At 49.9% G+C, this 12,708-nt stretch overlaps 1 protein-coding gene across 8 annotated transcripts in view; it reads left to right on the forward strand.

Annotated features, from left to right (window-relative positions):
- The window catches only part of CDYL2 (chromodomain Y like 2), a 350,650-nt gene that overhangs the window by 287,987 nt on the left and 49,955 nt on the right, over positions 1-12,708 (forward strand). For all 8 annotated transcript variants that reach the window (XR_014805368.1, XR_014805367.1, XM_084959475.1 and 5 more), the window contains one exon: positions 7,558-8,146. Coding sequence is in view for 6 of the 8 variants with exons in the window: in XM_021097053.2 (XP_020952712.2) it covers positions 7,558-8,146 (589 nt within the window). In the remaining 2 variants the exon portion in view is untranslated. The remainder of the gene's footprint in view (positions 1-7,557; positions 8,147-12,708) is intronic.

Consider the following 12,708-nt stretch of genomic DNA (forward strand, 5'->3'; position numbering starts at 1 on the left):
GGATTCCTTCAAGAGTCTGGAAAAGCTTGGGTCGGTCATCCTGGGTGCCTGAGCTATTGTCATTTTATGTACGGTTTTGGTTCATTGGAAAGTCGAGATAGGAATTATGACCTTTGATTAGTCTATTTACCTTTGAACTGATGGAGAATTGGAGCAGGAGGGGAGGGAGGCCCACAGGGCAGGCTGGGGGACCCCAAGAGAGTAAAGCTCTGGAGGCTACTTAAAAAAAAAAAAAGAAGTATAATTGATTTACAGTGTTGTGTTAGTTTCAGGGGTACAGTAAAGTGACTATTCGTATAGATACATATGTATATACACACATGCTTTTTCAGATTCTTTTACATTTTAGGTCATTACAAGATATTAAATGTAGTTCCCTGTGCTGTACAGTAGGCCCTTGTCGTTTGTCTAATTTATACACAGTAGTGTGTATCTCTTAATCCCAAACTCCTCACCTGTCCCTCCCAACTCCCCCTTTCCCCTTTGGTAACCCTAAGTTTGTTTTCTACATCTGTGGATCTCTTTCTGTTTTATAAGTTCATTGGTTTCACTTTTTCTTGATCCCACATAGAAGCGGGATCATATGCTCTTTGTCTGACTTCACTTAGTATGATTGTCTCTAGGTCCATCCATCTGCTGCTGCAAATGGCATTATTTCATTTTCTATGGCTGAGTAATATCCCATTGTATATATGTACCACATCGTCTTCTTTTTTTTTTTTTTTCCTTGCTTTTTAGGGCTATACCTGCAGCATGTGGAATTTCCCAGGCTAGGGGTCGAATGGGAGCTGTAGCTGCCGGCCACAGCCACAGCAATGCAGGATCTGAGCCACGTCTGCAACCTATACCACAGTTCACGGCAACGCCGGATCCTTAACCCGTTGAGCAAGGCCAGGGATCAAACCTGCATCCTCCTGCATCCTAGTTGGGTTCGTTAACCACTGAGCCACGAAGGGAACGCCTGTGTACCACATTTTCTTTATCCATTCCTCTGTCGATGGACAGTTAGGTTGCTTCCATGTCTTGGCTCTTGTGAATAGTGCTGCTGTGAACATCAGGGGTGCAGCTGTCTTTTCAAATTTGAGTTTTCCTCCGGAGGCCACTTTTAAACCCCATAAAGCTGCCGTAGGTTTTCCATGACCCAGCAGGGTTTGAGGGAGTGTCGGCAACTGAGACGTGCTGTCGGCCTCCGTCAGACTGGGCTGCTGAGCAAGAGCGGGAAGTGGATGTAGAGTCGTCATTGAGCTCCTGGGGTCTGGAGCCAAGATGCTCCGGACCAGGTCTTAGTTCTCCGCTGCCTGTCAGAGGTGGGGTCTGAGCCAAGGCCCTTCACTTCTCAGTGCCCTAGTCTTTGTACTCTATTTAAAAAAAAGAGAATTGGGAGTTCCTCTTGTGGCTCAGTGGGTTAAGAACCCGACTAGTATCCATGAGGATGTGGGTTTGATCCCTGGCCTCCCTCAGTGGGTTAAGGATCTGGCCTTGCCACAAGCTGTGGTGTGGGTCACAGGTGTGGCCCAGATCTGGCGTTGCCATGGTTGTGGCATAGGCCTGCAGCTGCAGCTCTCATTTGACCCCTAGCCTGGGAATTTCTGTGTGCCCCAGGTGCAGCCGTAAAAAGGAAAAAAAGGAAAAAGAAACAAATTACCTACCTCATTGGGGTATTTTGATGATTAAATGAGTGGACGTATATAACAAGCTAATATATATAACTACATATGCATAACTATATATCTATGTACATATCTATATATAGATATATATACACACTGATAATAAATATAGGGATGAGGTGGGACAGTGGCTGGCACTTACCAAATGCTGGATGAATGCTGCGCGGTGGTATTATTTGGTTAGCTGGCCAGCGGAAGGCTGAGGAAGCTGTCTTTCTGCCTGGAAAGGCCTCTCACGGGTCCAGGTTTTTTTTTTGTTTGTTTTGTTTTTTTTTGTTTTTTTTTTTCCGTCTCCAAAGGCCTCATTCGGCCTCAGCTTGGATTGTTCCTCCTCGGAGGAACCTCCCTGTCCATCTGATGCGAAGCAGCCATTCTTTCTCCCGGTCCCTTTCTCGTCACCATCAGAGCTCTTTTCATAATTGTTTCTGAACGTGGCTTTGTGATTACCTGTTGAAGAGCTGTGTTCCCGTGGGCCTGTGGCAGCCCTGGTGGCGGTCTGTGGGGTCACCGTGGCCGCTGGTGCCTTTCGTATCAGCACATATCGGGTGCTGTTTGAAGGACGTCGTGAAGCTGTTTCCATCTCCAGTGCTTGTTTCCAGGCTTGGCTGGTCCCCACGGTTGGCACCTTGCTTGCCTGGTTCTGCTGGCTTCCCACTGGTGAGAGGTAGCCGGGGGGCAAGAACTCAGGCTGAGGAGTCAGAGCCACTGGGGTCCGGTCTTGGCTAACTGCCTACTGACCGTGGGATGGCGGGAAAGTTTCCTCCTCCTTTGAGCCTCAGCCTCCTTCCTGGTCCGTGGCGAGAATCACACCCAACAGAAGGCGCGTCTGTTCTTATCACAGTTCCCGGAGCACGGCGTCTACCCCTGCAGGTGACGGTCGGCATCTTATGCCTGATGAGACAGCCGTCCAGGTCATCGTGGAGCTGGTAGTGATTATTTCAGAATTTCCCTGCCTCTCCCTGCTGTAGCATAGTGTTAGCTGAGATCACAAGAAGAAAATCTTAGTTAATGATTTGGTGGAACTCTAAGGAATGGTTTAGGGCCTCAGACTGCTCATCTTTGAACAGAGGTGGTGAATGTGCGAACACATCATTTTGAAATATCGTGTGTCGTGTGTAAGTCAGTAGAAGGAAATGGATGGTTGTCTCCATGCGAAGGGCCTGAGCTTCAGGGAGTGCCTGAGGCCTGTGCAGGTAGGGTGGGGCTGGGGGGGCGTCAGGAGCAGAGCCATTAGCAGCCGGGGGCCCAGGTCTCTGTTTTTAGTAGGTGTCCTGAGGAGACAGTGGAGGAGGTTGGGGGAACTTAAGGAAAACACAGGATTTCCAGACAAAGAATGTCCCAGTCTCCCACACGTGGAAGGACTTACTGAAGTAGGTGGACTGCCTCTACTTCCAAGAGAGGAGTTGACAGGCCTGAGGGGTCATTTTCTGCAGGGTGGGGAAACGTCTTTACCTACCGCCCAGGTTTGTATTCCAGGAGGATATGCAAGATGAAGTGACCTTTATGATGGAATGCTAGACTCCTTATTTGTATATTCTCCACAGTCCCCCTCGGAGGTGTAGGTGCTGTTACTTCCCCCTTGCTGGATGAGTCATCTGAAGCCTGAAGAGGTTTAGTCACTTGCTCAAGAGCACGTGACTCCTTAGCAGGAGATTAAACCAGATAGTCTTGCTCTATAGACTGTGTTCTTAAATACTATACCAAGCTCATTTTGAGGAGTGGGCACCATCCATCCATCCTTCCATCCTTCCATCCATCCATCCATCCTTCCATCCATCCATCCTTCCATCCATCCATCCTTCCCTCCATCCTTCCATCTATCCATCCATCCATCCTTCCCTCCATCCTTCCATCCATCCATCCTTCCCTCCATCCTTCCATCCATCCATCCATCCATCCATCCATCTTTCCATCCTTCCATCCATCCTTCCATCCATCCTTCCTTCCATCCATCCTTCCATCCATCCGTCCTTCCATCCATCCTTCCCTCCATCCTTCCATCCATCCATCCATCCATCCATCTTTCCATCCTTCCATCCATCCTTCCATCCTTCATCCACCTACCCTTCTACCCACCCATCACTGTGTTGGCTGGTTTTGTACCATGGTTTTCTGCTTCATCTTGGGGAAGAAGTTTCTCCATCCTGGCAGCCAGGCACATGCTTTCTGAAGTTGGAGACCTCCACGCCAGCATACATCGCTTAGCCGCCATCCCTCAGACACATTTGGATTTGCTCCTGACACACCGAGGGTGACTTTCTAGGGCATGCTTCTCTTTCCAGCAGTGCCAGAAATGTAGCTTGCTCACTTTTCTCCCTCTGTAAACATGCAGAGGGTTTCCTCTCCCAAAGTCCTACGAATGTGCAAAGCTGCAGGCTCCTCCAGAGACACTCTTGAATTTCTGTGGCATTTTCACCAATGAATACCCAGCCAGCCCCATTCCTGGATTCAGAGACTGGAAGTTGGATTCGTTTGGCATGATTTTACTTTCTCAAGCTATTATAGAGATTGTGTGATACATCTAAAAATTATGTAATAAATCTAAAACAGATGTTCACAGAGCATTTTATAAGGAAAGACATTGTAATAGAAATGGGCCAATTCGATTTGAGATAAATCAATTAAGGAAACAATTTAAATTGTCTGTGAAGAAGCAGTATTATAAAGAAGCAGGATGGCCTAGCTATTTAGCTATTTATTAAACACAAAGCAATGAAAGATGTTTAATTATTGTACATAGCCTTTGTTGTACATAGAACATGGGGAGACTATCTCACTTTTCAAAAATGTTTGCTTTTCATTACAGAAAAGCTTAAATACCTCGAAACTCTAACATACAAATATAAAGAGCTGTATAACCAACTACCACATACCTATGACCTGTCTTTAACGATTATCAGTTGTAACTGTAACCACTTCTCCCCTCTCATTTGGTTTTCTTTTTAGGGGTTTCAAGGTCATGTTCTTCAATCATTTCATTTTATCATTATTTTTATGGTTTTTATTTTTCCATTATAGTTGCTGTCAATTTCTACTGTATAGCAAAGTTGAGCCAGTCATGTGTGTGTGTGTGTATATATATATATATATATATGTATGTATATATTCTTCTTCTCACATTATCTTCCATCATGTTCTATCACAAGTGGCTAGATATAGTTCCCTGTGCTATACAGCAGGATCTCATTGCTTATCCATCATTTTATTATTATTATTATTTTGGCCATGCCCTAGGTATATGAATGTTCCTGGGCCAGCGACTGAATATGCGCCACAGCTGTGACCTACACTGTAGCTGTGGCAATACTGGATCCTTAACCCAGTGCACCAGGCTGGGGATCGAACCCATGCCTCAGCACTAACGCAAGCCACCATAGCGACAATGCCAGGTCCTAACCACCGTGCCCCACCAGGAACTCCTTTCCTCACTTACTCCTTAATTTCAAATTATATTATGTTTATGTTGAGATACAATGAAATTTTGGATGTAATTGTTTACTTTTACATTGAAATTTATCTCTTGTTTTTGGTAGAGCATTGGGAATTTTTTGTCTTTTTTTTTAGTAAAGAATTTCAAATCTATAGCAAAAATCAAAAGAAAAATAGATGAACCCCCACGTAGACACTGCACTCAGATTCACCAGTTACTAGCCTTGGGACTGGCATTTTCTAAGTGTGTTTTTCCATGATAGAACTTGAAGACAGAAAGATTTCCTTACCTTTGAAGGGACATAGATAGTAGTCCCTGGCTTTACAACCAGATGTGTGTTCAGATCTTACCTCCATAACCTCTTAGCCCTACAGTGTAGGCAGGTTGCTTCATAATTAGTCCCTCATCTCTCAAATGCGAGCAGAAATAAAGTCTACCCCGTGGGGTCATGCTGTGGACATAATAGGCTCTCAAAGGATGGTACCCATCACCTTGCCTTGCAGCTGCATGCCCTGTGGTGCAGCTGGGGGAGCTGAGTGGGGTGGGGGGAATAATACTGGCTTTTGTGATTCCAGTCATTTGTGCTCCATATGGAAGATTTTTTTCGTTGAGAGCGTTGATATGTCCTAGTTATCAAGAAATAAACTTGGGTTCAAATCCCAGCTCTGCCCTTACCAGGTTGGAGCTTGGTGGAGTGACCTCATCTCTCTGAGCCCCACTTCCCTCCCTGTAAAGGGGGAGGATAGAAAGAATACCTACCAGGAGTTCCCACTGTGGCTCAGCAGGTGACAAATCCGACCTGTCTCCATGAGGAGGCAGGTTCCATCCCTGGCCTCGCTCGGTGAGTTAAGCATCCCACGTGGCTGTGAGCTGTGAAGTAGGTTGCAGATGTGGCCTGGATCCTGTGTTGCTGGGGCTGCGGTGTAGGCCAGCAGCTGCAGCTCTGCTTTGACCCCGAACCTGGGACCTTCCACATGGCGCATCTGTGGCTATAAAAAGCAAAAGCAAACAAAAACAATGGAAGAGAAAGGGAGAAAGAATACCCACCATACTTCAGGTTGTTGTCAGGAGAAGGTGAAATGGGGGCGACCAGGCCCAGCAGTAGCAGTGTCTGCCTCACGCTACCCGGGAATGTCACTTAGTCGTCATTCGCAGTACTTTCGGTAAGGATACATGAGCGTAGTGCTTACCATGTAAATGGTCAGTGGTCCTTCTTATCAGTAAGGGTGAAAAAGCCGTACCAAAGCAGGTCTTTAAAAGTCTGCTTCTGACTCACCGACAGAGAACAGACTTGCGGTTGCTAAGGAGGAAGGGGGAAGGGAGCGGGATGGACTGGGAGTTTGGGGTTGGTAGATGCAAACTCATAGTTAGAATGGATGAGCAATGAGGTCCTACTGTCCAGCACAGGGAACTCTATCCAGTCACGTGGGATAGAACATGATGGAAGATAGTATGAGAAAAAGAATGTATCTATATGTATGGCTGGGTCACTTTGCTGTACAGCAGAAATTGGCACAACATTGTAAATCAGCTATACTTCAATAAAATATATTTATATAAAAATTTCAATGAAGCTATAGGTTGTGCTATCCAGTGGGCCAGCCACTAGTCATGTGGGCTGTTTAAACTTAAATATAGTAAGTGGTTTACTTCCCAAGTTTAGATGAATAAATAAAAGTCTGAGTCTACCTTGATGTAGTCAAAAGAGTAAAGATCTGGAGTTCCCGTCCTGGCTCAGTGGTTAACAAATCTGACTAGGAACCATGAGGTTGTGGGTTCAATCCCTGGCCTCGCTCAGTGGGTGAAGGATCCGGCGTTGCCATGAGCTGTGGTGTAGGTCACAGATGCGGCTGGGATCCTGCTTGGCTGTGGCTCTGGCATAGGCCTTCGGCTACAGCTCCGATCATACCCATAGCCTGGGAACCTACATATGCCGCAGGAGCAGCCCTAGAAAAGGCAAAAAGACAAAAAAAAAAAAGATTAAGTTTCTTTAGTGAACACTTGCAATGTGATTTCAAGCAAGAGTAATAAGCCTTAGGCGGAGTGGTCCCTGCAGCTGGACCAGCCTGGCGGTCACGTGGTCCTCGTGGGAAACGACCATATGCTTTTGGTTCCATTCATTGATGTCCTGAAATAGTCCAGCTTTCTCTTCCTTTTTATCCCCCCACTTTAAAGTTTTCTCGAAGTCCGGTTGATTTACCCGATCATTCCGTTAGACGTGTACACACATCCGTTCTTTCCCAGAGTCTTTTCCCGCATAGATGATCTGAGAGCATTGGGTAGAGTTCTCTGTGCTCTTCCGGAAGGCTCCGGGGAGGCTGAGCCTCCGGCATCGGGAGCAGCCCGCCCCAGAGCGGGGCGGATGCCTCTGTCCTGAGGGCTGCGGGCTGTTCTCGGGGCCCCGGACTGACCGCTTTCTCCCTCTGTCTTTTCCGGTTCCCCCTGCCCTCCCCCCAGGTTGAAAGGATTGTAGACAAGCGGAGGAACAAGAAGGGGAAATGGGAGTACCTCATCCGGTGGAAAGGCTACGGGAGCACGGAGGACACGTGGGAGCCCGAGCACCACCTGCTGCACTGTGAGGAGTTCATCGACGAGTTCAACGGGCTGCACCTGGCCAAGGACAAGCGGCTCAAGTCGGGGAAGCAGGCCAGCACCTCCAAGGTGCTGCGTGACAGCCGAGGCCCCTCGGTGGAGAAACTCTCGCACAGACCCTCAGAGTCCAGCAAGAGCAAAGGGACTTCCCATAAGCGGAAGCGGATCACCCCTTCCCTGCCGAAGCCCAAAAAGGGGTACTCGGCGAAGCCCCCCGCGGGAGGCGACCGGGCCGCCAAGACGGTGTCCTACAGGACTACGCCCAGTGGTTTGCAAATCATGCCGCTGAAAAAGGCGCAGAATGGGATGGAAAACGGGGACGCCGGCTCCGAGAAGGACGAGAGGCACTTGGGAAACGGGTCCCACCAGCCTGGCCTGGATGTGAACGACGCCGGCGAGCAGGACCTGGGCGACTGCGACGTTAGCCCCGCGGCGCTGGCGGAGAACGGGCTCGGTACGTGGCTGGGGTCTGGCTGGGGCGGGCGGGCTTTGCGGGCAGCCTCAGACCCCCGGCCCTGTCCCTGACGCTCAGCTAGGCGGTTCTTTTGTCTTGGTGTCCCTCACCCAGGGCGCGTGGGGCCTGCTCACAGGCCCAGACAGCTCGCAGACGCCTGTGCTGGCGGGGAAGCCAAGCCGCTGCCACGCCAGCCGAGCTCTGTCACGGCTTGGAAATGCCTAGCTGCACTCAAAGACCGCCCCCCCCCCCCAGGCCGTGGTGACCACACTGGAGCCTCTGCCTTGAGGGTGGCCCAGAGTCCTCACCCATCAGACCCAGACGCCTGTCGCAGGGGGCCAGTCCCTCTCTGGGGCAGCCTGCACCTCCCAGAGCCCTTGCTTTCCATCTCACCCGGCCCCCGGCGCTGTAGCTCAGGGAGGTGGGGTCTGGGCTGGGGTCTGCTCCTCCTTCTCAGACCCAGTTTGGATTTGGAATTCTCCAGACTGGTGCTCTTGCCGCTTGAGTCTCTCGGGAACGTGCATGACCTGGCCCCAGGCCTATACCGGGTCCTAGATGTTGCTCTGGCCCCATCTTAGGCTCATTCCTTTGGTTCGTACCTTCTTGCTGCATGGTGGCAGCAACATGGCAAAGACTCTGGACTTCCTCCCTCTGCCCAAATCCCCAGCGGCAGGCTTAAGGAGAGAGGAGCCAATGACCCCTGTAATTCAAGCTCCCAGATCTGATATTTCTGCAGCAGATTGCTTCTTGACTGAGTTCTTAGTGGCTCGAGTCTGGCAGGTTAGCTGTCTGCACCTGTTACCTGCGTGCCTTCATTTCTCAGATACCGGTATATCTGCATGATGCATTTTTCTCTTTAGCTGCCAGAGTTCTAAGCCTCAAGGTGCCCAGTGCCCAGCAGAGTCAGGCCATCCAGTGTCCTGCGTGGAAGCAGAGTGTGTGTGGGAATGGTGTGCCAGGACGCGGGAGGACCAGGCTTGGGGAGTTCACAGAAGGGTGGGCTGACGGAGGCAAATGCACGTTAGAGGGCCAGTGACTTCGAGTTCAGAGTGCTGGGGGCCTTCCCAGCCGGGAGAGCATCTTTGGGATTCTTGCTGAGGAATCTGAGCAATCTGCTTTGAGGTTCCTCTTTCTCCAGAGAGAGGAATTTCACCCAAACAGGATTTATTTAGCAGTCTTTGCCCCAGATTGACTCACATTTCTGTCTGGGGATCCCTGACGCTGACATGACTCCTCCTGCTAACATATGGAAAAGCTGTTTGTTTTAAAAATCCATCTCTTGGGGGGAGTGGGCTCGTGAAAATGAGGCCTGGCACATGCATTGGTATTTGACGTTCTGGTGACAGCTGCCAGCAGCAGAGGGATTCCCTGTCTCGGGAAGGGGAGCTTTTGAGGCTCCTTGGGTGCAGGCTCAGGAACCTGGGCTTGGTGGCTGGCATCCTGGCAGGTAGCAGCCCCTCCCCTGGTCAAGAGGTGGCTGCCCCTAGGTGGGGATGGGGGTCAGAGGGAGGACGGTGTGCCCATGGGAGCTGTCAGACTGCAGGGCATAGCGGGAAGCCAGGCTTGTCAGAGGTTTAGGGAAGCCCTTTCCTTCCATGCACCTTTCCAGAAGGGGTCAGGGCTGCCAGTCCTGTCCTCTCCATCCCTGGGCCTCATCGAAACCTCCCTGGTCCATGATCTGGTGATGGGACGGTACCCCACGACCGGGGGCAGCAGGTGAGAACGAGCGTGCTGGCCTCTGTGGTGCCCTTGCAAGCGTCGAATGCTTTGCTAGACCTTTCTTGTCTCTGATCATTTGTTGGCCTCATTTTTTGCTGATGTTGGATGTTCTCGACTCTGCTCAGGCCTGTGCCTGGACAGAGAGGCGGGAGCCACTCACCCCCATTTTGTTGGGTCTTGGGGGTTCCCAAAGGGCCCTTTTGCTTAATTGCATCCCCTGGTATCGGTGTCCGTGAGTCCTCATGAGGCTAAGGCAGTGGTTCTCAGGCTCACTGCAAGGTTACCTGGCCCTTGGTTAAAATGTGGATCCCATGGAATCTCGTTTCCCAAGGCCAGGCTGGAGCCCAGAACACGGTTTGTTCACAAGCACCCCACGTGGTTCTCATGCCTTCTGGGACTCGCTCTGTGGCAGGATGAGGTAGCAGTTACCTTTCACATCCGGTGTTAATTTACATCAGTTCAGGGCTTTATTTATTTATTTATTTAGCATTAATTCCTCAGATTTAGTCACCATGCTAGGTGCTTGGAGTTACGTAGATTGGTAAGGACTTTCTCTGGGACTCAGAGTCTGCCCTCCCATAGGTTGAGAGTAGGCATCTCTACGTTATTGCTGAGAAGACTCTTGAGTGTGATTCACTGGAAGGAGTAACACATGTGTAACACAGATGGTGCATCTTTCCCCACCTGCATTGGCATCTGTGGTTACTGGTATGATAAATGCCTCAGCTACTGTCAGCCTTTAACACTCTAGTTAGAAATAGCATCATATCCAGATCTTGGGGGTAGTTGGGGGAGAGGGAGGGAGGGAGAGGGAGAGGGGAAGAGTAAAAGAGGGATGTGGAGGGAGAGGGAATTTGAGGTTCTTGACGAAGACACAAGACAGAGGGGTTTTGTGGTTCTAGAACTTTACAGCAAGGGCTCAGAGGTGTAGTCGAGTAAGACCTGACTCCACTTAGTTTTCAGCAGAGGGAAGCCTTCATGAAGCCAGGGTCCATGCCCCCGTGGACCCTGAATGTTTTCCTCTTTCCCCTCCCCAGCCGTGCCTTCTCTGACCCCCTCCACCAACCACCCAGATCCCCGTGGCCCCAGGGCGAGGCCGCGGGGTTTTCAGCCCAGAGGGAGCCTCGCCTTTGCCTGCCAGACAAGGATGGGGAGATCCTGGCTACGCTTTCCCAGCATTTGTTTTGGGGGTGGGCTGTTGCTTTTTATATGATTTTTAACTTCTCTTTGGTGAATTAAGGTTCTGCATACAGAAAAGCAGCTTATGTAACACGTTACTCATTTACTGCTGACTTCCCTGATCTGAGCTGTGGGAACAAGTGCTAAATTGGGGCTCCAGCGGGTGGTGCTTTGGTTTCAGACAGCGTTTTCCCCAGTAGTGTTGTGAAGTGTGTGCCGAGACTCAGTACTGCTTTTGATTCCAATTCTCCTCCCGTCAAGACAGACGCCTTTGTGGTCTGGGTACCATCTGCCCCCGTAGCCCTTCGGGAGCGTGTTAAGGTTGGGCTCTGCCCCGTCCAAGGAATCTCGGGGGGCAGGGTGTGGATCATGTCTTTGAAACGCTGAATTTAACAGCCACAGTGTATGTGGTGGCTCCTAGGGAAGCCTTTGGTTGTGAGTGGTGGATGGTGCTTTTGGATCCTTTTGCTGGTAGGTCCAGAGTTCCTCCTTGAATTTTAAGCTTGTGAGTGGGAATGTGATTTGGTCCTTTCAAGGTTTAAAACCTGACATAATTTCTCCTCCCCGCTGATGCTCTCTCTACCAGGCATCTCTCTCTCTCTAAACCAGACCTGTTTCATCCACACAGAAGAGCTGTTGGGCTGCTTAACTCCCCATGTGGTCTGGTGTAGAACTGGTTAGCGCTGTTGCACCAAAACAGGCCAGGCATCAATACTTAGCAGATTCAGATGAGCCTTTAACCTGTGGAGACATCCTGACTCGGAGCCAGCCTTTCGCTCTGAGCCCTAGCACAGCACACAGCCACCGGGCCTTCTCTGAATTTCCTGGAGCCAGTGAGTTTCCACTGCTGATGCTGAGCATGTACCCCGTGTCCACATTTCTTTGAATTTTGAGAATCATCGTCCTTGTGTCCTGGCGACCGTTGTCTGTGTCGCCAGGGCTGCGTCTCAGGCACCGCTTGTGCAACGTTCTCTGAATTGTTCCCATCATCGAGTGAGTCATCCCACACAATCGTGCAGCATTTGCCGTCTCCTCTCCATTGATCTTTTAAAATGATCTCAGCTTTCACTTCTATTTCTGTTTGTTTATCTCTTCCTACTCACTCTCTCAACACGATTATCGTTCTTACTTTTATTGATCACCATGGAGTAACCATGTTTTCCAAGCACTTGCGAACTAAGCGTGAGCGTGAGAAATGCCCTGTGACTTTTGGGGACCAGGGGCTCTCAGATGTGGAGCCAGCATCGCAGTCCCCTGGAGGGAGTGTTAAAACTCTGACTACTGAGCCAACCCCTAGCGTTTCTGATTTTGTGGGTCTGGAGGAGAGACCGTGCGTCCGTGTTTCTAGTAAGTTCCGAGATGATCTGCTGGTCCAGGGGCCCTGCTTCCAGAACCACTCTTCCGTAGGAATTAGCACCAAGATGTTTGGGACAAAAATGACAGACCGTTGGGCTCCCAGTTGGTGGTACTGGGGAAAGTTCAGCACCCTTGCTCCAGACCTAGCGTTTGCATTCGCGAGAATTCTTTCATTGAAAGACAAGGCTAAGTTGGAAGTCTGAGCATATGGTAACTTCTTTGTTGGGCCTTGGAGCTTACGGAGTACTTTCTGTGACCCCAGAGCAGTCCTCCATGGCAGCTGTTTATTCTACCCATCTTTCAGAGGA

The sequence above is a fragment of the Sus scrofa genome, chromosome 6, assembly GCF_054392235.1.
Source record: "Sus scrofa isolate SSC_HxYL_T2T_F1_AM1 chromosome 6, Sscrofa_HxYL_maternal_Yorkshire_Landrace_v2.0, whole genome shotgun sequence".
In the NCBI taxonomy this organism is placed as follows: Eukaryota; Metazoa; Chordata; class Mammalia; order Artiodactyla; family Suidae; genus Sus; species Sus scrofa.